The sequence below is a fragment of the Thamnophis elegans genome, chromosome 2, assembly GCF_009769535.1.
Source record: "Thamnophis elegans isolate rThaEle1 chromosome 2, rThaEle1.pri, whole genome shotgun sequence".
In the NCBI taxonomy this organism is placed as follows: Eukaryota; Metazoa; Chordata; class Lepidosauria; order Squamata; family Colubridae; genus Thamnophis; species Thamnophis elegans.
This window is the reverse complement of record NC_045542.1, coordinates 153,763,923-153,790,731: the sequence shown is the minus strand read 5'-3', so window position 1 is coordinate 153,790,731 and position 26,809 is coordinate 153,763,923. Positions and strand designations below refer to the sequence as shown.

Genomic DNA, 26,809 nt, shown 5'->3' with positions numbered 1-26,809 from the left:
TTTTAATTAAAAGCAACTATAGAGGGAAGTCTGCTGCCACAAAATAAAACACCATCAAATGAAAAAAAAACTAAAATTAACCCTTTTGGGAGATAGGGTTACCCTGATTGCCATCTGCCAGAAATGGCATCAGGTCTCCTGCTTGGGCTAGATCATTGGTCACCAACTGGTGGCCCATGAGAAAATTTTGGTGCTCCACAGAAAAATAATTGCATTTTTTATATTACACTAAATCAGGGATCCTCAAACTACGGCAATTAATCCCGCTCGCTGACAGGATGTGGTCCTTCAGCCACTTAGCTTGGCCTCCTGTTCAATAGCTTCCCTCCCTCCCTGGGAATCCAGGCGCTTCAAAGTGTGGTGCGCGAAATTTGTCATCTGGGCTCCTTGAGAGGCGGAGTTTGCAGGGGGCCGATCTAGCGCCTGGGCTGGCTACAAACATTCATTCTTGGCTGTAATGGACAGCAAAACGTAGAGTTGACCCTGGGCGCTTCTCTCTGCTAACAGGCGGCCAGGTTAAGTGCCTGAAGGACCCCATCCCGTCACTAATTCATATTGGTGGTCCATGGGATTTAAAATTATGAATTTAGTGGTCCCTGAGATCCGGAAGGTTGGTGACCCCTGGACTAGATGTTCTACAGGTTGCCTTCTAACTCTGTTAATGTGCCTAGAAATGATGGGAAATGCAGACAAAATGAGAAGATGACCAGCAAGATGAATGGACTCTGTTGTTAAAGAGTGGCAATGGAGGCACTATTGGAAGAGCTGAAGGACCTGATTGAGAGGAGTTCATTATGAAAAAAAACCCACCCTATCTATATGATTGATAAGATAACTTAATGGCGCATTATCAATCAAGACAACAATAAGAAAAAGCTCCAGAGCAAGAAACAAAAGAGCCAGTTAGTCCTCGACTTATGGCCCCAATTGAGCCTAAAACCTCCGTTGCGAAGTGAAACATTTGTTAATTTTGAATTTTGCCCAACCTTTCATTGTCACAACTGAACCACTACAGTTGTTATGTTAGTAACCTGGTTGTTAAGTGAATCTGGTTCCCAAAAAGGGGACCCTGGGACACTGCAACCGTCATAAATGTGAGTCAGCTGCCAAGTGTCTTGAATTTTGATCACGTGACCATGGTGATGCTGCAACGGTCGTAAAGGTGAAAAAGAGTACTTTTTTTTCAGTGGCCTTGTGACCTTGAAAGGCCACTAAATGAACTGTTGTAAGTTGAGGACTACTGGTGTTTTCCACCCCTTCAGTGGGGCCGATAAGGGGCATTACCAAAAAACCGGCCACCCGGAGCACACGCCCTGCTTACTTACACATCCAGGTTCTGCTTTGCACGCTCAAGGTCACGCTTGACTTCTGGAGTGATGGAAAAATAAAGTTTTGGGGGTAACTGTAGAGGAATCATTGGGCTGCGTGTCATGATCGGATCTTTGCTAAGGGAAAAGAAAGGGAGGAAAGATGCATTACATTTAATTTTTTTCCACGTTTTTATTTTTAATAATGAGTTTTTATACATTTTTATAAGTTTTTATAGAGGGGCTGCTTTTGCTGATTGTTGCACGACACTCAAGAGTTGCTTCTTTTGAGAAGGGCGTCTATATAAATGTGATTAATAAAACAAAGGTGAATAATTAAAATTCTCCCCAAAGGTATTTTTTTTCAAGAAGCCAGCTTTCAAGAAGCTGAAGAAGCTTCTGGGATGAGAAGCGAAACATCTTCAAAAGGAAAACCCAAAAAGTCTAGTTGGCCCCTTGAAAAAAGCATCTTTGGGACAATTCTGACCTAGGCTTCCTGATACAATAAAAAGCACATGATTAGGTCCAAAAACCCTCTTTTTATTTCAAAGGCTGTGAATTATATTCATTCCCAGCCGGTAATGAGTCCCAAATAGTTGGAAGGAGTTCCACAGTAGGCTGCCAAAGTCCTTTGGGATAAGACTGATAAGCCCCCACATTTATGCTGCCAAAGACTTAATTAGCAATTAGCTTGGCAAGGCCACACGGAGCACAGAGTTCAAACGGAATTTCAGAAGGTAAACTGACCAGCATGAACCAAGTTGCTTCCTGCAAAGACTCACGTGCCTTTGCTCCACCTTTATGTCCTATGGGAGGGGTCAATCACCTCCAAATCTTGCTCCCGAGTCATCCCTTCTGTTTTAACTGTTCTTGCCTTCTGGAAGTTCTGCGCATGCGCACACTGGGAACCGGGGGAAACCTGTTCCTCTGCCTTGCTGCTGTCCGACTCTGGAGGCTCCGGAGGCAGCATATAACTCCCAGATGGCCCTGGCCCCCTCTCTGCCTCTGACGCAGAGCCCTCGTCCGAGCTTCCGCAGACTCCAGGACTACCCCATGCTCCTCCCCAACCTCCTCGCTGTCTGACTCTGCTGCCAGCTCTGCAGGCTGCTGGGGGAACCACAACAGGAACAACCTTGATGACTGAGAATCTCCACAGACATTTACCCAATTAAAATATACTCTGTGTTATAAGTCTGTAGAGATTCTCAGTCATCTGGGTCACGCGGTTGTCCTTTTCAGGAGGCCACTGGACTTTCTTATTTGTTTGGTGTTTTTTTTTTTCTTTCGAAGACGTTTCGCTTCTCATCCAAGAAACCTCTTGGATGAGAAGCGAAACATCTTCAAAAGGAAAAAAAACCAAGAAAGTTCAGTTGCCTCCTGAAAAAGCACCTTTGGGACTACTCTCGTTATATAAAAACAACCCTGCCTCTAGCCAGGTTCATATCCTTGAATTAAGCCCCAACTTGGTTTATTTCATTCTGCCATATAGTTTATGAGCGTTCGCCGACAAATGCGCGATAAGACATATGCGCGCCGACAAAACCGCGATGGACAAATGAGCGCCGTCAAAATCACTAATTGATTTTCGACAAAATCGCGCCAATAAATGCGCGATGACAAAATCGCGTCATCAACAAACTATAGACAGCCCAGTGAGTGTGCTGGGCCTTTAACATAGTGGAACGCGTATACATACGTTATAACCCTAAACCTTCTGCCGATTACCTCCCTTCGACCCATCAGATCGCACAGATTGGGCCTCCTCCGAGTTCCATCCACCAGTCAGTGCCGACTGGCGACTATGCGGAGGAGAGCCTTCTCAGTAGCAGCTCCGACCCTTTGGAACGATCTCCCCGTAGAGATTCGCACCCTCACCACCGTCCAGACCTTCCGCGCAGCCCTTAAGATCTGGCTATCCCGTCAGGCCTGGGGATAAGATTTTCATCCGCCCCTCCCGAATGTTGAATGAATGTTGTGTTTTATTGTTTTATTTTATACACATATTATTTCATGTTTTGTCTTGCACTCCCTTCCCACGAATTGTAAGCCGCCCTGAGTCCCCTCAGGGAAAAGGGCGGCCTATAAATGGCAATAAAATGATTAAAAAAATGATAAAAACCTAACCCTAAAAAAAATTCGATTTTATTGTGCTTGTCATCGCGCTTTTCTTGGTGCGATTTTGACATTGCAAATTTGTGGGTGCGATTTTGACGTCGCGTTTTAATTGGCGCTATTTTGTCGGCGTGCATATGTCTATCGAGCAATTGTCGGGTCACGGTTTATGAGGGGAGCTTAGCATCCCTTGTCACTGGCTATTGAGTTCAGAGACTGCATCTCAAGGAGTATGGTCTTCTGAACGCTTTTTGCAGCACCGGTTCGAAACCTGCCCACGGGTGCCAAGTCAGGCTATCTAGCCCCACACAGCACCATCTTCTCCCCCAAGAAGGGACATTACCAATAATCAAGGACGTAATCGATGACTGTGGCAATCAGTGGCCCCTCAGCGATGGCTTGTTCGTAAAGGACCCCACAGGTGCCATCTTCTCCGATGATGAACTGAAGGCCAGGGGAAAAGTACGAGTGGAAAAAATGGAATAGAAATGGGTTTGTTAGGCACTGAACAGATGAAATTAAAAAGCTGGGCTCAGCTAGAGCAGGGGTTCCCAACAGGGGTGGTTTCTGGATGTTACTACTGCCGGTTTGCTCAGGGATACACCACGCACATGCCTGAAAGAAGTTAATGAATCCTGCTGAATCAGTTATGTGTGTGTGCTTTCTGGATTTGATTTTTGCAACAAACTCTGACAGACATACCCAATTACACTTAACTGTTCTTCGTACATTTTAGCCCCCTAATCAGTTTTGCTGCTCTTCTCTGCATGCTTTCCAGAGTCTTTTTTGTATTGTGGTGACCAGAGTGGGGTCTTACTAAGGCTTCCTAGAACTACTAGAACTTCACGAGGTCTTGATTCTATCCCACTATTGATGCAGCCTAGGATTGCACTGGCTTTTTTGGCTACCGCCGCACACTGCCAACTTATATTTATCATATTTTTTTGGAGTATAAGACATACCAAGGTTTTGAAGAGGCAAATTAAAAAAGGGGTGTTTTGCACTCTGCAACCCTCACGAAAACGGGCCCTTTTTTTTTTTCCAAAAAAGGCCATGGATAGCCTTTAGAAGGCTTATAGAGTGCTCCTAGGAGGTGGGGGGGGGGCAAAAACAAACAAAAAATTGCCCGTTTCTTGCTCATTTCTGCCCTCTCCAGCCCCCGGGAGCTCTCTGAAAGTCTCCTAAAAGCTATGCACGGCCATTTTGGTGAAGGGGCGGGGTTCCAGGAGGCAAAAAATGCTGTATTCAGTGTATAAGACACACCCGGATTTTCAGCCTCTTTTTTGAGGGAAAAAGATGCATCTTATACTCTGAAAAATACGGTAAGTGATTGTCCACTAAGACTCCTTCTCACAGTTACTGGCATCGAGGCCCGTTTCACCTAATCTATACTTGTACAGTTGGGTTTTTTCTTACCTAAGTGTAGAACCTTAGTTTGATCTACCGTATTTTTCGGAGTATAAGACACACCGTTTTTCCTCAAAAAAGAGGCTGAAAATCTGGGTGCGTCTTAAACATCGAATACAGCATTTTTTTGTCTCCCAAAGCCCTGCCCCCTTCACCAAAATGTGCATAGCCTTATGGATAAATACACCTGGAAACATCTACCTACCTACCTACTCTCTCTCTCTCCCTATCTACTGTATTTGTCTCTCTCCCTCTATCTAGCTACCTACCCTCTCCCGACCTCCCTAATATATTTCTCTCTCTCCCTCCCTACCCTCTCCCTCCCTACCTAATGTATTTCTCTCTCCCCCCCCCACCTACCTACTCTCTCCCTCTCCCTACCTACCTACTGTATTTCTCTCTCACTGTATTTCTCTCTCTCTCCCTACCTATTCTCTCTCTCTCCCTACCTACCTACTGTATTTCTCTCTCTCTCCCTCCATCTACCTACCTACTTTTTTTGAAATTTGCCTCTTCAAAACCTTGGTGCGTCTTATACTCCGGTGCATCTTATACTCCGAAAAATACGGTATATCTTTATCTTTTTAACCTTACTTTTATTTATTACTGTGCAACCGAGGATCATGTCTCTTTATGCTTCCAAACTGCAGCCTAATTCACATCCTACTTTGATTCTCACCTGCAGTGTCTTGTCGAACCAGCGATTGCCACTGTTGGAGTAGCTCCCTCCACCGTGCAGCATCTGAGCTGCTAAACGGCTTGGGGCGTGAGCATCGGACACCTTCAGGATAGGGGCATCCAGACAGACAGTGAAGAGGCTACGTTGGATCTTGAGAGCTGATTCCTGGTTCAGCTTGTCTGGAACAAGAAATACCTGATTTAATTCCCAACATGGTTGTGTTGTCGCACAGGACAGAGTTCAAACTCATTCTCTGGAGGGCGGAAGGGGGTCAGAAAAGGGGGTGACACCTTAAAAAAATCATTCCTTTTTTCCTTTAAAGGTAAAGGTTCCCCTCGCACATATGTGCTAGTTGTTCCCAACTCTAGGGAGCGGTGCTCATCTCCATTCCAAAGCCAAAGGGCCAGCGCTGTCTGAAGATGTCTCTGTGGTCATGTGGCCGGCATGACTAAATGCTGAAGGCGCCAGGAACGTTGCTACCTTCCCACCAAAGATGGTTCCTATTTTTCTACTTGCATTTTTACATCCATTCGAACTTCTAGGTTGGCAGAAGCTGGGACAAGTAACAGAAGCTCACTCCACTACCTGGCGCTAGGGATTCGAACCGCTGAACTGCCGTCTTTCTGATCGACAAGCTCAGTGTCTTTCTGATCGACAAGCTCAGCGTCTGAGCCACCACATGCCTTTTCTTTTCCCTTTACATATAGTTAAAATTAAAGTAAACTGAACATATATTTAATATGACTACACTGTACCTTCCCATCAAATGTTTAATCTTGATTGGTCCAATGATTTCATTAGAGATCAAATGAAATCTTCAGACCATGATTAAATATTTGAAAATAAGACCGGGTTGGTGACATGATAGCAGTGTTCCAATATCTCAGGGGCTGCCAGAAAGGAGGAGGAGTCAAGCTATTCTCGAAAGCACCTGAGGGCAGAACAAGAAGCAATAGGTGGAAACTAATCAAGCAGAGAAGCAACTTAGAACTGAGGAGAAATTTCCTGACAGTTCGAACAATTAATCAGTGGAACAGCTTGCCTCCAGAAGCTGTGAATGCCCCAACACTGGAAGTCTTTAAGAAGATGTTGGATAACGATTTGTCTGAAGTGGTGTAGGATTTCCTGCCTAGGCAGGGGGTTGGACTAGGAGACCTCCAAGGTCCCTTCCAATTCTGTTATTCTATTCCACTCTAAGATGTACGGTATATGAGCCACATTTGACGTGCTAACTGACTACAGCGGAAATAAAGAAGTTCATTGAGGAAAAAATGCAAGTACCACAGTGGCCCTGTCATGCCCAATCAATGGAGAGAGTTACAGTAGAAGAGTGTATAAGATACACCTGAGAAACATGAAGGTTATATCAGAGACCAAGAAGTATATCCGCAGCTAATGAAGAATCAAACCAAGACTTGATGAAATTCACTTAAACTTTTTTGTAACTCAGATCATTGCTTTCGGATGTTGGTTTCTGATTGCATGGATTATTATTATTATTGCTTAGCTAGATAATATTCATGCAGAAAAAACCTTTAATTTTTGTAGCCCCAGGTATAATTTTGAGAAGGATAAAGTTAACAGTGTTTGGGTTACGAGGAACTTTTGTGGGGCGTAAGATCAGATGTGGATTTACTAAGCTAAACATGGTACAATTGCAAAAATAACAGCAGCTTTGAATTCTTTGTATAAAAACACATATTTTTAGAACACCTCGCTGAAAAATAATTGTAAAAATGAATGTTCACCACATTAAATGACACGCCCTACAGGCCGAGGACAGTGTAACTGTCATAAATACATGCTAGTTGCCAAGCATAATAATTTTGATCACATGGTGCTCCTCCCTTGTGCTGGGATTCTTAAAAAAAGTCAGCAACTGCAGTTCCAATGGGGAACTGGGGTGTTTTGGGAGTTGACGTCCACACATCCTAAAGTTGCCAAGAGTGAGAAAAACTGATTTGGGGAGTACCATATTAGAGTAGTTGCTTAAATGTATCCCTTAATGCAGGGGTGTCAAACTCAAGGCCCACGGGCTGGATCCAACCCAGGGGAGGCTTAGACCCGGCCCATGGGACCAGCCTGGAAATATCAAAGTGTTAGGAATATAATTCTAACGGTTGGGTTGGCAATATATAAATCATGTAACAATGTTGTACATGTTGCTTTAAACATACTGTAAAATGTGATTGGGCGCTGTATTCCTCAATCGGCCATAAGAGGGAGCCAGAATGCCTGTTAGTTCTCTCTCTGTTCATTAGATGCGGGGCTGATCTGATCATGAAGCGCCGTGAGCTATTGTAAGTTTTACAACTGCTAGCAAACTTTGTGTACTGGACTGATTATATGGTTACTGGACTATGTTATTTGGATTATCCCTTAACTGAAAGACATTGATGACTGACTGTCTTATCCATATATGACTTGGACTGTTTGATGGACTCTGATACCTCTATTACCACGAAAGTAAAAGCCTATTTAAACTGCAGTGTCTCTGTATGCTGGTTTGTGTGTTCTCCAACACAACTCTCACAATGCTTCGCTGAACGTTCTCGCTCTCCCAACAGGGAGCTTACCTAACACAAAGGACCAAGTCTGCGGCGCCTCTGCCAGCCAAAAGGGGCAGCAGGGGCTAAATCCATCCACCCCCCACCCCCCATGGCCCATTTTCGGCTGGCAGAGTGCTGCAGGAGGCTGTGGACGCAGAAAACAGGCCGCCTGGAGCCTCTTCGTGGCCCGTTTTTGGCCGGCAGTGCTGCAGGAAGACTGGCTTGGACTGGATTACAATTATGTGGCCTCAAGTAAGCACCTGGTCTGGATTGAAAACAAGCAACATCCTATGTTAATACTACAGTTTAATGCCAGATTTTACATACTGCAGGTCCATTTAATCTACAGTCAACAATCTGTAATTTGACGGCCATTTCTATTTATTATCTTGGAAATTTACCTCTACTGTTAGATCTTGTATTATCATGTTATTTATGCTATTGTATTTTTTAATATTAGATGAATAATAAAAATACAATAGTATAAATAGCTTTTCTGCCTGAAAAAGCAATTTACTATTAAACAATGGGGTATAAATTTAGAAACAGTGGAATATGAAGAATAAGTCATAAATGTTTGCCAGTAACATCTGGTAGAAGAGATAGGAAAATGGTTATAGTAAAGAACTGTGGAAAGAACAGCAAATGTCCACTATGGCCACGCCCATGTGGCCACTCCCAACTCCAGCCACTACCACCACCCCGCCCCCTGAGGTCAAACACATCCCTGATGCGGCCTTCAATGAAATCGAGTTTGACACCCCTGCCTTAATGTGTTTAAAAGAAGCCATTTGTTAGATCTGGACCCAGTTACAGGGGAATGGCAAGAAAATAAAATTAGTAGCAGTTTTACAGTTGATCTTGAGAGGCAGGGTTCCCCCTTCACTCAAAATGGAGAATGAGCAGCAATCTAACATGGATCCTTCAAACTGGATTCCTGCATGGAGCAGAGACTTCATGATCGAAGGCCCATACCTTCTACCTCCCAAAACATGGCTTCCCATACCTTTCATGAGACTATTGAAGGCCTCTCCCCAAGTATGTCGGTGATCACTGGTGAGGATTCCCAAGGGCTCTTTATCCAACTTCCAAGAAAAGGAGCGGATTTTTAGGAGCTGCAGGTAGAGCTGGTCAATGGTCAGGGGTGTCCCATCACTATTGTATACTTCAAGCTGGAAGAACTGACAAAGGAACAAAGAATGACAATGAGGGCGTTTACCGCAAGGAGGTAGAGGGTTCGCTGGTGTTTTTCTTAAGCAGCCTTGTTTTAAACGCTGGAAAAACTCAAGAGATCATTGTCGATTTCAGAAAAGGCAGGCGCAGGCATAGCCACACACCTCAGTGTATTAATGATTCACCTGTGGAGATGGTTGGTGGCATCCAATTTCTGGGTGTGCAACTAACAGGTAGGCAGGGTTGGTAGCCCAACTGATGAAGCAGGCACAGCAATGCCTGCATTTTCTGTGTAGCCTGAGAAAATCTTCCTCCCTCTGTCCTTACCACTTTCTATAGAGGAGCGATCGAGAGCATCCTGTCCTATGACATGACTGTCTGGAAGCATTACTGCTTCGGATAGGAAGGCGATGCAGAGTGGTGAGGACAGCAGAAAAGATTATTGGCAGATCACTCCTATCCAGGACATAGCAGATAAGCGATACTTGAGCAGAGTCTGCAGTTTTGTCTGGGACGCCACACATTTCATTTTTTTTTCCATTTTATTAAAGCTTATAGGCCGCCCTTTTCCCTGAGGGGACTCAGGGTGGCTTACAAATCATGGGAAGGGGAGTGCAAGACAAAAAAGACATAAAACTGTACGTGAATAATAAAAAAAAAAGAGAAAATGACAATAAAACACAACTTTCATTCAACATTCGGGTGGAGCGGATTAGGATCTTATCCCCAGGCCTGACGGGATAGCCAGATCTTAAGGGCTGTGCGGAAGGTCTGGACGGTGGTGAGGGTACGAATCTCCACGGGGAGGTCGTTCCAAAGGGTCGGAGCTGCTACTGAGAAAGCTCTCCTCCGCGTAGTCGCCAGTCGGCACTGACTGGCGGATGGAACTCGGAGGAGGCCTAATCTGTGCGATCTGATAGGTCGAAGGGAGGTAATCGGCAGGAGGCGGTCTCTCAAGTATGCAGATCCACTACCATGGAGAGATTTATGGATGGTAAGTAGCACCTTGAAGCGTACCCGGAGATCAACAGGTAGCCAGCGCAGCTCGCGGAGGATAGGTGTTATGTGGGCGAACCGTGGTGCGCCCACAATCACTCGCGCGGCCGCATTCTGGACTAGCTGAAGTCGCCGGATGCTCTTCAAGGGCAGCCCCATGTAGAGCACATTGCAGTATTCCAGCCTAGAGATCACAAGGGCTCGAGTGACTGTTGTGAGGGCCTCCCGGTTCAGGTAGGGTCGCAACTGGCGCACCAGGCGAACCTGGGCAAACGCCCCCCTGGTCACAGCCGATAAGTGATGGTCAAAAGTCAGCTGTGGGTCCAGGAGGACTCCCAAGTTGCGAACCCTATCTGAGGGGTGTAAAATTTAACCCCCCAGCCTGAGCGATGGAACACTGGCCAAATTATTGGGAGGGAAACACAACAGCCACTCGGTCTTGTCCGGGTTGAGTACCAGTTTGTTAGCACTCATCCAGTTCTTAACGGCCTCAAGGCCCTGGCTCATCACGTCCACCGCTTCATTGAGTTGGCACGGGGCGGACAGATACAACTGTGTGTCATCCGCGTATTGGTGGTATTTTATCCCGTGCCTCCGAATGATCTCGCCCAGCGGTTTCATGTAGATGTTAAATAGTAGGGGGGATAAGACCGAACCCTGCGGCACCCCATATGTTAGGGGCCTCGGGGACGATCTCTGCCCCCCCCACTAACACCGACTGCAACCTGTCTGAGAGGTGGGAGGAGAACCACCGTAAGACAGTGCCTCCCACCTCCACCTCCCGCAGTCGTCGCAGAAGGATACCATGGTTGATGGTATCGAAAGCCGCCGAGAGGTCAAGGAGAACCAGGATGGACGCATGGCCTCCATCCCTGGCTCTCCAGAGATCATCGGTCAATGCGACCAAAGCGGTTTCTGTGCTGTAACCAGGTCTGAAGCCGGACTGGAAGGGGTCAAGGTAGCTAGCTTCCTCCAAGGACCGTTGGAGCTGGAAGGCCACCACCTTCTCAACAACCTTCCCAACAAAGGGGAGGTTGGAGACTGGACGGTAATTGTTAAAAACGGCTGGATCCAAGGATGGTTTCTTCAGGAGGGGTCTCACCACCGCCGCTTTAAGTGCGGCGGGGAAGTGCCCCTCCTGAAGGGAGGCGGTAACGACCGCCTGGATCCAGCCTCGTGTCACCTCACTGCTGTTGGCAACCAGCCAGGAGGGACACGGGTCCAGTATACAGGTGGAGGTACTCACAGCTCGTATGGCCTTGTCCACATCCCCAGAGGCAACATCCTGAAACTCAACCCAGAGATGGTCTGCCAAGTTATCCCCCTGGGTCTCGGCTGGATCTGCAAAGGTGGAGTCCAGGTCCGCTCGAAACCGAGCAACTTTGTCCGCTAAGAACTGGACATATTCCTCAGCCTTACCCTGCAGGGGGTCCCCCGTATCCCTCCTATTTAGGAGGGAGCGAGTTATCCTAAACAGGGCGGCTGGGCGGGACTCAGCGGATGCAACCAAGGTGGCAATATATGTTCTTTTTACCGTCCTCAATGCCCTGATATATTCCTTGGTGCATGCTGTCAAAAGTGCTCGGTTCAATTCGGACTTATCGGACCTCCACTGGTGCTCTAGGCATCTCCTCCGGCGCTTCTTCTCCCGGAGCTCCTCAGTAAACCAAGGGGGCCTCTGGGATCCGCCGATCCGGAGGGGCCGTAGTGGCGCAATACGGTCGAGGGACTCCGATGCCGCCGAGTGTGAGGCGGCAACCAGAGTCTCCGCCGAACTGTGGGCGAGAGTATCAGGAATAACCCCAAGCTCCATCTGGAACCTCAAAGGGTCCATAAGTCGCCTGGGGCGGAACCACCTGGTTGGTTCCTCCTCCCTACAGTGGGGGTTTGGCCTCCAGAAGTCAAGCCTCAGTAGGCAGTGGTCTGACCACGACAGGGGTATGATCTCATTACCCCTCAGACCAAGATCACAAGTCCACTGCACATCCTCTTGATGTGCCTCCAATCCTATAACCATGATATCAGGGACGTGCAGTCACTAGAGGCAAGGGAGGCGAAGCCTCACCAGTCTCCTCAGGAAAAAGAAAGAAATTTAAAAAAAAATTTTTTAAATAATTAAAGCCAAGATAGTTGCTACCAGATTCCAGGTCACAGTGGCTTGGTGTCTGCTTAGTGTTAACCAAAGCAGGAGGTGAGAGAACTCGGGGCCTCTTTTCCATAAGGAATTTTTCGCCTTCTAAAAGTTAAGAAAGAGTTAAAAGGCAAAGAAGCTCAGATGGAAAAGAGGCACTAATTCTCCCGCCTCCTGATCTGCAAGCAGCGAATCATGTCTTCTTGAGCATGCTTACGTTGGGCGGGGCGTGCTTCAGAGGAGAGAGGAGTGGACGAGAAGGAGGAGGCTGGCTCTTTGCTGCAGACCCGGGCGCTTGGCTGCTCCCGCGATGCAAATTCCCCCCCCCCGCCGAGGCCGACCGCTGCCCTGCTGAGCTGCTTCGCAAAAGGATGCCCAGCTGAGCCTCACCAGGTATAAACCTCACCGCACATCACTGCATGATATACCTTACTGATGTGTTAGAGATTTATATACCACTCTTCATTTGGGAGCTTAAGGGACAGAGGTGGGTGTCACATAATGTAATAACCGGTTTGCCCAGAACTGAAAATGAGTGTGTGCGTGCACACTCGGTATACTTGTGCATGCATTTTCTGCACATGCACATGGCATAAAAACATGATTATATAGGATGGGATAGTGCCAGAGTGGGTGGGCGAGGCCAACTGCTGGTCGGAAGTACCGGTTTGCCTGAACCGGTCTGAACCAGCAGCAGCCCACCTCTGTTAAGGGGGCATCCAAACTGCATTCCATGTTATCAAAAAACAATTTTGTGGAGTACAGTGGATTAAGAGGCTTAGGCTGCCAACATGACCGATCCAAAGTAATCCAGGGGATCTCCATGGTTGAAAGGGAGGGAGAATCTGGGAGTCTCCAATTACACATCAACACCTGAACTAGAACATCACACTTTTAAAATATTAAAATAGTGTTTTATCTCTTTTCTTATGCAGTAGCAAAGAAATATGGGGCCTTATATTCAGGCCCCCAAGAATTGCTCCCAACAGATCCAGGGACCAATGGTTGGGACCAGGGGTGAAATCCAGCAGGTTCTGACAGGTTCTGGAGAACCGGTAGCAGACATTTTGAGTAATTCGGAGAACCAGCAAATACCACCCCTGGCTGGCCCCAGAATGGGGTGGGAATGGAGATTTTGCAGTATCCTTTCCCTGGAGTGAGTGGGGTGGGAATGAAGATTTTGCAGTATCCTTTCCCTGGAGTAGGGAGGAAATTGTGATTTTGCGATGTCCTTCCCCTGGAGTGAGTGGGGAGGAAATGGAGATTTTGCAGTATCCTTTCTCTGGAGTGAGTGGGGATTGGAGAATGGGTGGGAATGGAGATTTTGCAGTATCCTTTCCCTGGAGTGGGGAGGGAATGGAGATTTTGCAGTACCCTTTCCCTGCCATGCCCACTGAAACAGTAGTAAAAAAAAATTGAATTTCACCACTGGTTGGGACCAACGTATTTTACCTGGAAGTTGCGAACAACGGTAATATAACTTGGGGGTTTCCGTCCAGGAGGAGGCAGTAAAATAGTGTCACGTTTTCGTCCAGGGAGTCGGCAGGAGGCAAAGAGGCGAGAATAGCAGTCCATGCTGAGAGGGTGACCCTGGGAATACTCAACTAGCAGGGTCTGGCTGCCATGGGGATAGAAAGAAAAAGGTAACAAATCAGCTTCCTCTCTCAATGTCAGTCCACCAGAAAGCCATGGGCAGACCTGCCTATGAATCTCTGATAGTCCTTCCCCTCCCCCTTTGCATCCAGAAGCTGAAGGCAGGCCTTAGAATTCAATCCCCCCCCCCCTTGAACTAGGTTGGCTAGGAAGGATGGAGTGGCCCCAAGTTGATACAGTGGGACCTCAGGTGCCGACTGTAATCTGTTCCAGAACTTAGGTTGGCACCCGATTTGGTCATGACTAGAAGCAAGACAAACTGCACCTGCGCCCACACAAAAAATGGTGTGGCAGGGGAAATCTCAGCGGCTGTGTTTATTCGGCAGCCGAGGATGTCTTCGTGACATGAGTGAAACATTTAGGAAATTTTTTGGCACCCGAATTGTTTGTAGTCTAAGCCATTCGGGACACAAGGTCCCACTGTATAAAGGCTGCAAAGAATGCAAAGAAGAGCAACCAAGAGGATTAGGGGACTGGAGGCTAAAACATACGAAGAACGGTTGCAGGAACTGGGTAGGTCTAGTTTATCAAAAAGAAGGACTTGAGGTAACAGGGTTCCACTATCTAAGGGGCCGCCACAAAGAAGAGGAGGGGGATAAATCTATTCTCCACAGCACCTGAAGGCTGGACAAGAGGCAATGGATGGAAGCTAATCGAGGAAAGAAGCAACCTAGAACTAAGAGGGAAATTTTCTAACAGTGGGAACAATTTATCAGTGGAACAACTTGCCTCGGGAAGTTGTGAGTGATCCAAGACTGGAGGTTTTTAAGAAGAGACTGGACAACCACTTGTCTGAAACGGTATAGAGCAGCGCTGTCAAACCTGATCGCACCGCAGGCCGTATTGGGATGGTTTTTTTTGCCTTTGCGGAGCTGGGGCTGGTATGGCCTGTGTGGGTTGTATCCGGCCCACAGGCTGCCAGTTTGACAGACCAGGTATAGGGTCTCCTGCTTGAGCAGGGGCTTGGATTAGGAGGCCTACAAGGTCCCTTCCAACTCTGTTATTCTGGTTCAAATAAAATGAATGAGTTCTCCTGGAGAGCTTCTGTGGCTCAGAGGAGAAAAAGAACCCAGGTTTTCCCACTTCTAGTCTAGTACCTTTACTAACCTTTAATAACTACAGACCCCTCACATCCTGAACATAAATGGTTTCAACTTCTACCCTCAAAACAATGCTATAGGGCACTACATACCAGAACAATTAGACACAAGGACAGCTCCACCACCCCCGAATGCCATCACTCTGCTAAATAACTAATTCCCACAACACTGTCAACATTTACTAAGTCTGTTGTATTATTAAGATATACTTTATTCATTAAACATGAAACTCAGCCAACTGAACATTCAAAAATGCATTACAAATACCAGTGACTGGTGCTAATGGTTGATACGGTTTGCTGCCAGTGTCCTAGGTATCAACCAAGTACCTTCTTAAAATATAAGATGTTCCGAGTAGCGCAGTTTTTTGCAGTTCCGCTGGTGTTATTGCAGGAAGCTGCAATTTGTTGATGTATTTTGTAAAATTCTTGGACATGGTGCCAAGTGCACCGATGACAATGGGTATCACCGTTAGATACTTCATCCATAGCTGTGTAGTTTCGATGGCCAGGTCACAATATTTCATTATTTTTTCTAGTTCTTTTTCTTTGACTATGATGATGATGATGATCGTATTATTATTCTCTTCCTTCCTAATACCTATCTCTTTCCACTTATGACTATAACCATGTTGCTTGTACCTTTACAATTTATATTGTTTTATTTGTTTCCTAGTACAATTGGATTGCTTATTAGTAACCTATGACTACCACTAAGTGTTGTATCTTATGATTCTTGATGAGTGCATTTTATTCTCCTTATGTACACTGAGAGCATATGCACCAAAAACAAATTCCTTGTGTGTCCAACCACACTTGGCCAATAAAGAATTCTATTCTATTCTATTCTATTCTATTCTATTCCATTCTACTCTACTCTATGCCCTAAGTACAGCCCAAGGGCCCCTCAACAGAAGCAAAACTTGGATGCCATCAGATGGAAACAAAAAGTGACATTGCCAAAACCTGCAAAGCAAACTTTTTACTGTGCCAAAGAAGACGTTTTGAACAAGGCGGGTTAAAAGTTGGAAGATCGCTTCCAAAATGATTGGCTAGAAATGCAGTGTGGAAAGGAAAGAGGTTAAGCATTTGATAGCTGGGAAAGGGGGAGAACTCTAAGGGGAGAACGCCGCTTTTCCCCTTAGGGCCCAAAGCACAGGTTTCTTTTTCTTGGGAGCAGGGGTGATCTTCATTGCTGCACGCTCTGGCCCCCTGTGGAAGGAGAAGCACCTCTGGTCTGGAAGACTTGACTGGTTCTCCACTTGCACAGGTAAGTCAGAAGGTAAAGAGTTTGGGGAAGACAAGAACCCCCCCCCCCCACAACCCCTGAAATAGTCCATCTGGGAGTACAGGGAGTACAACTATACCATTCTGACTCTGCCAGCTGCCACCCTCTTCCCAGCTATCCTGTTCTTCACCCAGGAGCAGCAACACCCAAAGTCACTTTTTCCCTGGCAACCACTGGCCCACCTGGAGCCATTTGCCACTTTTGACCTATTCAGGCTTCCCCAGGGAAGGCCCCATGTTCTTCCCAGGCAAAAACAGCAGTGGCAATAACACTTATATACCGCTTCACAGTGCTTTTACAGCTTTCTCTAAGCGGTTTACAGAGTCAGCATCTATCTGAGTCCTCATTTTACCAAACCTAGGAAGGATGGAAGGCTGAGTCGACGTTGAGCCGCTCAGGATCGAACTGCTGGCAATGGGCAGAATTAGCCTGCAATACTGCATTCTAACCACCCCAGCACCAGGGTTCGCAATAGCAGTAGCATTTAGACTTATATACCGCTTCATAGCCCTTTTACAGAGTCAGCATTATTGTCCCCAATAATCTGGGTCCTCATTTTACCGAACCACGGAAGGATCGAAGGCTGAATCAACCTTGAGCCGGTCAGAATCAAACTGTGGGCAGTCAGCAGAATTAGCCTGTAATACTGCCTCCTAACCACTGCACCACCGCGACCCACTTCTTCCAATTTCCACTGGAGATAGAATTTGTCTTCCAGATTTGCCCAGTGGGTTTCAATTTGCATGGATTGGATATCCCCTGTATTGGGTCAAAAGATCCAAAGGAACCTACTCACCGGTCAATCTTTGCCTTGAAATCCAGCACACCCGCAATGAGTTTAGCTGCAAACCTGTGAGAGGATGAGAAGACCAGGAGAAATGAAAAACAAGTTAGTACTGCTTTATAATACCTTGCGAAGACCCTATTTGGAATCCTGCATCCAGTTTTAGTCAACGCAAAGTTAAAAAGATGCTGTGACTCTGGAAAAAGTGCAAAGAACAACAAAGATAATTAGGAGGCTGGAGTCTAAAAACTTACGAAGAACGGTTGCAGGAATTGGGGTATGTGAAAAGGAGGACTAGGGGTGGCATGATAGCAGTGTTCCAGTATTTGAAGGACTGCCACAAAAGAAGAGGGAGTCAAACTATTCTCCAAAGCACCTGAGGGCAGGACAAGAAGCTGTTAGGTTGGGAGAGCGAGTGCGTTCAGAGAAGCGTTGTGAGAGTTGTGTTGGAGAACACACAAACCAGCATACAGAGACACTGCAGTTTAAATAGGCTTTTACTTTTGTGGAAATAGAAGTATCAGAGTCCATCAAACAGTCCAAGTAATACACAGTTAAGACAGTCAGTCATCTATGTCTTTCAGTTAAGGGATAATCCAAATAACATAGTCCAGTATCATATAAACAGTCCGGTACACAAAGTTTGCTAACAGTTGCAAAACTTACAATAGCTCACGGCACTTCCACCTTCCAAAAAAACACTCAGATCAGATCAGCCCAGCATCTAACGAAACAGAGAGCTAACAGTCATTCTGGCTCCCTCTTATGGCCGATTGAGGAAAACAGCAACCAATCACATTTTACAGTATGATTTAAAGAAACAGGTGCAAACATTGTTATATGATTTATATATTGCCAACCCAACCGTTAGAATTATATTCCTAACAGAAGCGATGAATGGAAACTAATCAAGGAGAAAGCAAGAACTAAGGAGAAATTTTCTGACGATTAGAACAATTAAGCAGTGGAACAGCTTTGCCTCCAGAAATTGTGGGTGCTCCATCGGTGGAGGTTTTTCCAAAAGAGACTGGACAGTCATTTATCTGAAATGATATACCCATGATGGCAAACCAATGGCACGCATGCCACGGGTGGCACGCAGAGCCCTCTCTGCGGGCATGTGAGCCGTTGCCCCAGCTCAGCTCCACCGTGCATGTGCTGGGGGGGGGCACGCCCCTTTTTTGGTCCCAGGAGGCTGCAGGGAGGCCTACTAGGCCCAAAACAGGGTGTGTGCGTCTATGGTCCCCTTGTTTTGCTCTCAGGAAGCTGCAGGGAGGCCTACTAGGCCCAAAGCAGGGGGCATTGTGTGTGCATGTACAGGGCGCACGGGTGTGTGTGTCATCACTGTGATATAGGGTCTTCTGCTTGAGCGGGGGGACTTGGATTAAAAGTCTCCAAGGTCCCTTCCAACTCTGTTATTCTGCTAATTTCCCCAGCCAGTTGGAAATCGACATGCCTTAAAATTGCCAAGGTTGAGAAATATTGCTGTGTAGGCCCTTGATAGTCCCATTGCCCATGAATTTATCCAGGGATTTTCTCAAAGACATGTAATTCAATGGCCACCATCAACTCTTGTAATGATTGCCACAAGTTAATTATGTTCTGGGTGAACATGTCCTGTTTCCTTTGGTCCCTTCTTCTGAATCTCCTTCCAACTCTTCCAGCTGCAGAAATACAAGTCCACCTCCCTTCCCCCTGTTATAATCCATGCAGTACAGGGCACTTTTTCCATCCACTCACCAGCAACTAACCCCACAAGAAACGAGACTTCTTGTATCCCAAGTGTTCTAGCTAGCTAGGGAGAACTCGGGCGGACAAACAGAGGCAAGCCAGGACTTCAAAATACTAACAGTTTTAATGCTAACAGATTGCCAAATGCGGCCCTTCACAACACGTGTGCCTCAACTAACCGCCAACAGCTGAGCCCTGTTTGACAGGTAACCAAGCAGGTAACCAATCAGGAGTGAGGACAGCACCCCCTAGTCAACGGACCAGAGGGAAAACTATAGAACGTAGCACCAAGAGCTACCACTCTGTTCATGCAAGAGACATGGTATCCATGAATTGCATCAGAGAGGAAGGCAGCGCTGGCTGAGTTTTCGCAGTAAGCCAGAATATCACTTGTTCGCTCTGTGCTTAGCATGTTGTCCAAACAGGCATTGTAGTTAGCAGACATGATGTGCAGCTTCGCACAATGTATGAACCACTAAAGGTAGAACTCAACGTACGACCACAATTGAGCCCGAAGATCATGTTGCTAAAGAAGGCAGTTGCTAAGTGAAGCACTGCAGTTGTTAAGTGAATCACATCATCATTAAGCAAATGGCTTCCCCCATTGTCAGAAGTTGGATGAGAAGGCTACAATTGGTGACCCCACAACCTCAGGACAGCACAACTGTCGTAGGTAAAGATAAAGGTTCTCCTCACACATACACTATATTGCCAAAATTATTCGCTCACCCATCCGAATAATCATAATCAGTTATGAGCGAATACTTTTGGCAATATAGTGTATGTGCTGGTTGTTCCCAACTCTAGGGGGCGGTGCTCATCTCCGTTTCAAAGCCGAAGAGCCAGCGCTGTCCGAAGACGTCTCCGTGGTCATGTGGTCAGCATGACTAAACACCAAAGGCGCACGGGACGCTGTTACCTTCCCACCAAAGGCGGTCCTTGTTTTTCTACTTGCATTTTTTACATACATTCGAACTGCTAGGTTAGTAGAAGCTGGGGGACAAGTAACAGGAGCTCACTCCATTATGCGGCGCTAGGGATTCGAACCGCCGAACGGCCTACCTTTCTAATCAACAAGCTCAGCGTCTTAGACACTGAGCCACCACATAAATGCATACAATTACCAAGTGCACAAATTTTGGTTACATGACTATGGAGATGCTGCAATGGTCATAACTGTGAAATCTGGTCACGTCACTTTTTTCAGTGCCGTTGAAACGCTCACTAAACTCATGGTTATAAGTTGAGGACTGCCTGTAATGGATTTCTAATAGATGACTTTTAAAGTACCAAACACCATGATAATTAAATGAACTAAAGTTTGTTATGGGCTGGTTTTGCCAAAAAGCAAAAATAAATGCTCCCCCCCCACCTTTTTTTGCAAAACCATGGTAAAACGCACTTGTGTGCTTGAATAATACTGCAAATGGCCCTTAACACAGCCCACCTGCTGAGCATTCAAAGTAGTCATGTGACCACAGAAGAGGGTAAGGGACTTGCATTTTCTTATTTTAACTGGTATGTTGAGTGCATGGGATTGTCTGGTTGCATGAATGATCTCACCTTTATTTTATTTAGCTGTATTTGTGTTTTAATTCTTTTAGTGAGGACTGCTTGTGTGAGAGTTTGAGTATGAGTGATTCGGAGGACCTGGCGGGTTATATGGGGGCCATTGGGGTGGTTGGGGGGGCCATATCCACGGGAGAGGGTCGGAGCATTGCGGTCATAACAGGGAGAGGCAGATATGGCGGGGACTTTAGGGCAGGCCATCATTGGGGAAGGAGGGTTCGCTATATTACAGAGATCCCTCCTTCCGGCCCTAGGAGTCCCACTCCAAGGTCAGATGGCGCGAGTAATCAGGACCCTGGTCTCAGGCTGCTGTCGCTAAATGCCAGGTCTGTGGTTCATAAGGCCCCCATCATCCGGGACTTGATAATTGATGAGGGCGCAGACCTGGCATGTATTACTGAAACATGGCTGGGCACGGAGGGAGGAGTCCCCCTCGTAGAGATGTGCCCAGATGGATTTCAGGTGCTGCATCAGCCGAGGGCCCAGGGAAGGGGTGGCGGTGTGGCTATAGTAGCCCGGGAGTCTTTAGTACCTCGTAGGATCCCTGCTCCGGAGCTTGTCGGGTGTGAGTCCCTGCTGGTGAAGCTGGACCTCAAGGGTCAAGTGGGTTTGTTGCTTACGTACCTGCCTCCCAACTGCATTGCAACAGCCCTCTCCTCGCTTCTCGAGTCAGTAGCCGAGCTGGCGGTTGAGTTCCCTAGACCTATGGTGCTGGGGGACTTCAACCTGCCTTCGCTCGGTGAACGCTCTGATGGAGCGCAGGAGTTCATGGCTTCCATGACAGCCATGGGCTTGACTCAGGTAATTCGAGGCCCAACCCACTCAGCGGGTCACACGCTCGACCTCGTATTCCTCTCGGAGCAGTGGAGTTATGATCTTGGTCTGAGGGGTAATGAGATCATACCCCTGTCGTGGTCAGACCACTGCCTACTGAGGCTAGACTTCCGGAGGCCAAACCCCCACCGTAGGGAGGAGGAACCGACCAGGTGGTTCCGCCCCAAGCGACTGATGGACCCTGTTAGGTTCCAGACGGAGCTTGGGGTTATTCCAGATACTCTCGCCCACAGTTCGGTGGAGACCCTTGTCGCTGCCTGGCACTCGGCAGCTTCGGGGTCTCTAAACCGGATTGCGCCACTACGGCCCCTCCGGGTCAGCGGTCCCCGGAGGCCTCCTTGGTTCACCGAGGAGCTCCGGGAGATAAAGCGCCGGAGGAGACGCCTAGAGCACTTGTGGAGATCAGACAGGTCCGAATTGAACCGGGCAGTTGTAACAGCATGCACCAAGGAGTATACTCGAGCTTTAAGATCGGCAAAAAGAACACACATTGCCTCCTTGGTAGCGTCCGCCGAGTCCCGCCCAGCCGCCCTGTTTAGGATAACCCGCTCCCTCCTAAATAGGAGGGAGACGGGGGACCCCTTACAGGGTAAGGCTGAGGAGTATGTTCAGTTCTTGGCGGACAAAGTTGCCCGGTTTCGAGCGGACCTGGACTCCACTCTTGCAGAGCCAGCTGAGACACAGGGGAAAGACTTGGCAAACCATCTCTGGGTTGAGTTTCAGGAAGTTGCCTCTGGGGATGTGGACAAGGCTATGCGAGCTGTGAGTACCTCCACTTGTGTACTGGACCCGTGTCCCTCCTGGCTGGTTGCCAACAGCAGTGAGGTGACACGAGGCTGGATCCAAGTGGTTGTTGTTGCATCTCTTCGGGAGGGGCACTTCCCCACCGAGCTTAAGGCAGCAGTGGTGAGACCCCTTCTGAAGAAACCGTCTTTGGATCCAGCTGTTCTTAATAACTACCGTCCAGTCTCCAACCTTCCCTTTGTGGGGAAGGTTGTTGAGAAAGTGGTTGCCCTCCAGCTTCAGCGTACCTTGGAGGAAGCAAACTATCTTGACCCCTTCCAGTCCGGCTTCAGACCAGGTTACAGCACAGAAACCGCTTTGGTCGCATTGACCGATGATCTCTGGAGAGCTAGGGATGGAGGCTTTGCGTCCATCCTAGTTCTCCTTGACCTCTCAGCGGCTTTCGATACCATCGACCATGGTATCCTTCTGCGACGACTGCGGGAGGTGGGAGTGGGCGGCACTGTTTTGCAGTGGTTCTCCTCCTACCTCTCGGACAGGTCGCAGTCGGTGTTGGTGGGTGGGCAGAGATCGTCCCCGAGGCCCCTAACATATGGGGTGCCACAGGGGTCGGTCTTGTCCCCCCTCCTATTTAACATATACATGAAACCGCTGGGCGAGATCATTCGGAGGCACGGGATAAAGTATCACCAATATGCGGACGATACACAATTGTATCTGTCCGCCCCGTGCCAACTCAATGAAGCGGTGGACGTGATGAACCAGGGTCTGGAAGCTGTTAAAGACTGGATGAGAGCAAACAAACTGGTGCTCAACCCAGACAAGACCGAGTGGCTGTTGTGTTTTCCTCCCAATAATTTGACCACCGTTCCATCAATCAGGCTGGGGGGACAAAACTTATACCCCTCAGATAGGGTCCGCAACTTGGGAGTCCTCCTGGATCCACAGCTGAGTTTTGATCACCATCTATCAGCTGTGACCAGGGGGACATTTGCCCAGGTTCGCCTGGTGCGCCAGTTGCGGCCCTACCTGAATCGGGAGGCTCTCACGACAGTCACTCGAGCCCTTGTGATCTCTAAGCTGGAATACTGCAATGTGCTCTACATGGGGCTGCCCTTGAAGAGCACCCGGAGACTTCAGCTAGTACAGAACGCGGCCGCGCGAGTGATTGTGGGCGCACCTCGGTTCGCCCACATAACACCTATCCTCCGCGAGCTGCGCTGGCTGCCTGTAGATCTCCGGGTGCAATTCAAGGTCTTACTTACCACCCATAAAGCGCTCCATGGTAGTGGATCTGACTATTTGAGAGACCGCCTCCTGCCAATAACCTCCCTGCGTCCCATCAGATCGCATAGAGCGGGCCTCCTCCGTATTCCATCCGCCAGTCAGTGCCGACGGGCGACCACCCGGAGGAGAGCCTTCTCAGTTGCTGCTCCGACGCTATGGAACAATCTCCCCGTGGAGATTCGTACCCTGACCACAGTCCAGGCCTTCCGCACAGCCCTCAAGATCTGGCTAGCCCGTCAGGCCTGGGGATAAATTTTCTTGCCCCTCCCGAATGCTGAGTGAATGTTGTGTTTTAGTACTTTTTAGTTATCTCTTTTTTTTTTCTGTATTTTGTCTTTCACTCCCCTTCCCTTACTATTGTAAGCCGCCCTGAGTCCCCTCAGGGAAAAGGGCGGCCTATAAATGCTAAATAAAATAAAAAAAAAAAATAAAACCACAGAAGAGGGTAAGGGACTTGCAGAAATTTTCAAATCTGGATCGTAAGCAGCTTTTGGGAGGGTGTCGATTATAACTTTGAACGTTGGCTAAGCAACCAATCAGAGGACAAGAGCTACCTATATGGCAATGTTTTGCAGCCATAGCTGACTAGGGGATTCTGTTGAAGTCCACACGGCTTAAAGTTGCCAAGACTGCAAAAGACTGCTATGCAGGAGAATAGAAACAGGAGAGATTTTACATTCATTTTATTCAATGGGGTTAATTATATTCTTCAAGACATTTTAACACAATCTTGTCTCTGTCCTTCTGCCTGGTGTTTGTTGCCGATCTCCAAATATGGATAGCTAAGCTTTTGTGGGAGAAAATGCTTCTTTTCACATGTTACAAATCTTGTTTTTAATATTTTTTAAAATACAAATAATACAAGCATAGTACACATACATCTAAATATACAAAAAAGGGAAAAAATACAAATATTAAAGTGCACCCCCACCCTCGGAGACCATTTTTCCCTCTTATATTTCTTATTTAACAACTAAAAGATATACAGTATATTCCAATTGTGCCCTTATCCCCTCAAAACAACATATATTCTTGAGTAAGTTTATTCCCTTTGCCTTAAACGAACACTTTTTTATAAAATCCCCCAATATTTCATTGTAATTGTTTGCTTTAATCATCCCTTTTTAAAATTTAATTTATTTTGTTAATTTCTCATTTGTTGCCATACTCTAAATTTCATTATACCACTCATTTCTTTGAATATCCCAATTTTGTCCCCAATATTTAGCCATCATTAGTCTAACTGCCATTATCAAATTTACAATCAATTCCTTTTTTGTTTCATTTATATCCCATTTTTCCATCAGCAACAATAATACAATTCTTGGTGACATATCTAAATCTACATTCAAAAGTGCTATAATATGTCCCATATTTTTTGTATAACTACCACAATCCCACCATATATGTTTATACGTTCCAACCTCTTTCTTGCACCTCCAACAAATATTTGTATAGTTACCATCTATTTGATTTAATTTATGTGGTGTTAGGTACCTCCTCCATATCACTTTATATCCATTTTCCTAACTGACATATTCTTATATACTCTTCTATTCCAAATATTTTCCCAATCATTATCATTTATTTCTCTTAAATCTGATTCCCATGTTATAAATCTTAATCTGGCAGATTTTGGTGATTTAGTAAAAACCAAAGAGGCAAGACGACTACAATGTGGTTGTGCAGAAAGCCCATGGTTCTTGTGAGGAGTTGATGGCCCATTTTGATTTTTCCTTCATATTAAGAAAAGTCTAGAAGTTTAGAGTTCATTGTGAGCTAGCCTGCTTGTTTTCACTCTTGGTTGCTGAACATAGGAGGAGGGTAGGTGTGTGTGTGTGTGTGTGTGCGTGTGTGTGTAAATATCATGTAACTTCAAAGCTGTGAAAGGCCAGGTGCCAGCCAGTGAAGGTCAGGTCTTCCAGTCTCCATGGAGGTCTTCCAGGCCATGACATCCTGGGATCAGGTCATGATAAAAAAAATGGTAGGAATTTTGTTTCTCCACAGAACCTAGAAATAGATACTGTGCAAACTGGCTGCCCCCCCCCCCCCAAAAAAATCAATTTCTGTTTTTGTTATTAAGGAGCTCCTGGCAGTTTTGAAGACATTTGAGTACAGGTATTTCTTGACATACAACTACAATCGAGGCCAAAATGTCTGCTACTAAGTGAAAAATGTGTTACGTGAGTTTTGCTCCATTTCATGAACTTCCTTGCCACAGTCGTTGAGCGAACCACTGCGGTTGTTCAGTTCGTCACACGGTCGTTAAGTGAATCCAGCTTCCCCATTGATTCTGATTGTCAAAATGTCACAAAAGGGGATCGCATGACCTCAGGGCACTGCAGCCGTCATAAATACGAGTCAGTTGGCAAGCGGCTGAATTCTGATCATGGGGGGGACACTGCAATGGTCGTAAGTGTGAAAAGCGGTCATAGGTCGTATTTTTAGGGCTGTTGTAACTTTGAACAGTCGCTAAATAAATTGTTGGAAGCTGTACTGTATAAATTGGCTGCCCCACAGAAATATTAATAATAAAATCTCTATTGTTGTTTTTAATTAAGGAGTTCCGGGCAGTTTGTGGGAGATTTGAGTATTACTTTGGTTGGTATGTACACTTTTTATATTACGCCTTTCAATCTGTTTCTTTTAGCTTGAATAAAGTTTAAAATCTCTCTATTTACTGGTGTGCTTATTGTCTTTGGACCCAAAAGAACCAATCGCTTCAGTACCGAATTATTGCCCCGATACATGGAAAGACAAGGACTGGAAAAAAAAAACACAAGCTAAAATGCAAGGTCAACAGAGAACAGAGCTATAACTCAGACAGTGTTGTAAAGATAGTCCTCGACTTACAACAGTTCATTTAGTGACCATTCAAACTTGACTTCTGACCAGTTTCCACACATACGACCATTGCCGCATCCCCATGGTCACCTGATCAAAGTTCAGATGCTTAGCAACTCATATTTATGACGGTTGCAGTGTCCTGGGGTCATTCCTTTTGGCGACCTTCTGACAAACAAAATCAATGGGGAAGCCAGACTCACTTAACAACTGTGTGTCTAACTTAAGAACTGCAGTGATTCACTTAACAACTGTGTCGGGAGAGGTCATAAAAGGCGTCAAAACTCATTGAACAAAGTCTTGCTTAGCAACATAAATGTTTGGCTCAATTGCGGTCGTAAGTCGAGGACCACCTTTATGTCAGTCCCCCCCCCCCTTTCTGGGTGCTCACAAGTCTAGAAATTAGAGGAATTTAAACCAAGGATTCTAAACTGTGCAATTTCACCTCCACCTTATTGTCCTATGGACTCTTTCATAATAGAAAATGATTTAGCAATGCAGTTTAAAGCTCCACTAAATAAAGCACAATCCTGCCAACTCTTTTAAAATTTGGAAACTGAATTAAAGTACCCTATTAACACTGTTTGATTATTTTTTTACCAACGGCAGTAGAAAGGGTGGG

The 26,809-nt window shown here is 46.5% G+C and overlaps 1 protein-coding gene across 1 annotated transcript in view; it reads right to left on the bottom strand.

The window, feature by feature from the left end:
- LOC116504053 (carnitine O-acetyltransferase-like) overlaps positions 1-26,809 on the bottom strand; it is a 62,456-nt gene that overhangs the window by 7,140 nt on the left and 28,507 nt on the right. Inside the window, exons 4-9 of the mRNA XM_032210872.1 lie at positions 17,191-17,244; positions 13,807-13,972; positions 9,061-9,235; positions 5,506-5,684; positions 3,763-3,863; positions 1,326-1,445 (exon numbers count right to left, since the gene is read on the bottom strand). Of these exons, the coding sequence (XP_032066763.1) occupies positions 1,326-1,445; positions 3,763-3,863; positions 5,506-5,684; positions 9,061-9,235; positions 13,807-13,972; positions 17,191-17,244 (795 nt within the window). The remainder of the gene's footprint in view (positions 1-1,325; positions 1,446-3,762; positions 3,864-5,505; positions 5,685-9,060; positions 9,236-13,806; positions 13,973-17,190; positions 17,245-26,809) is intronic.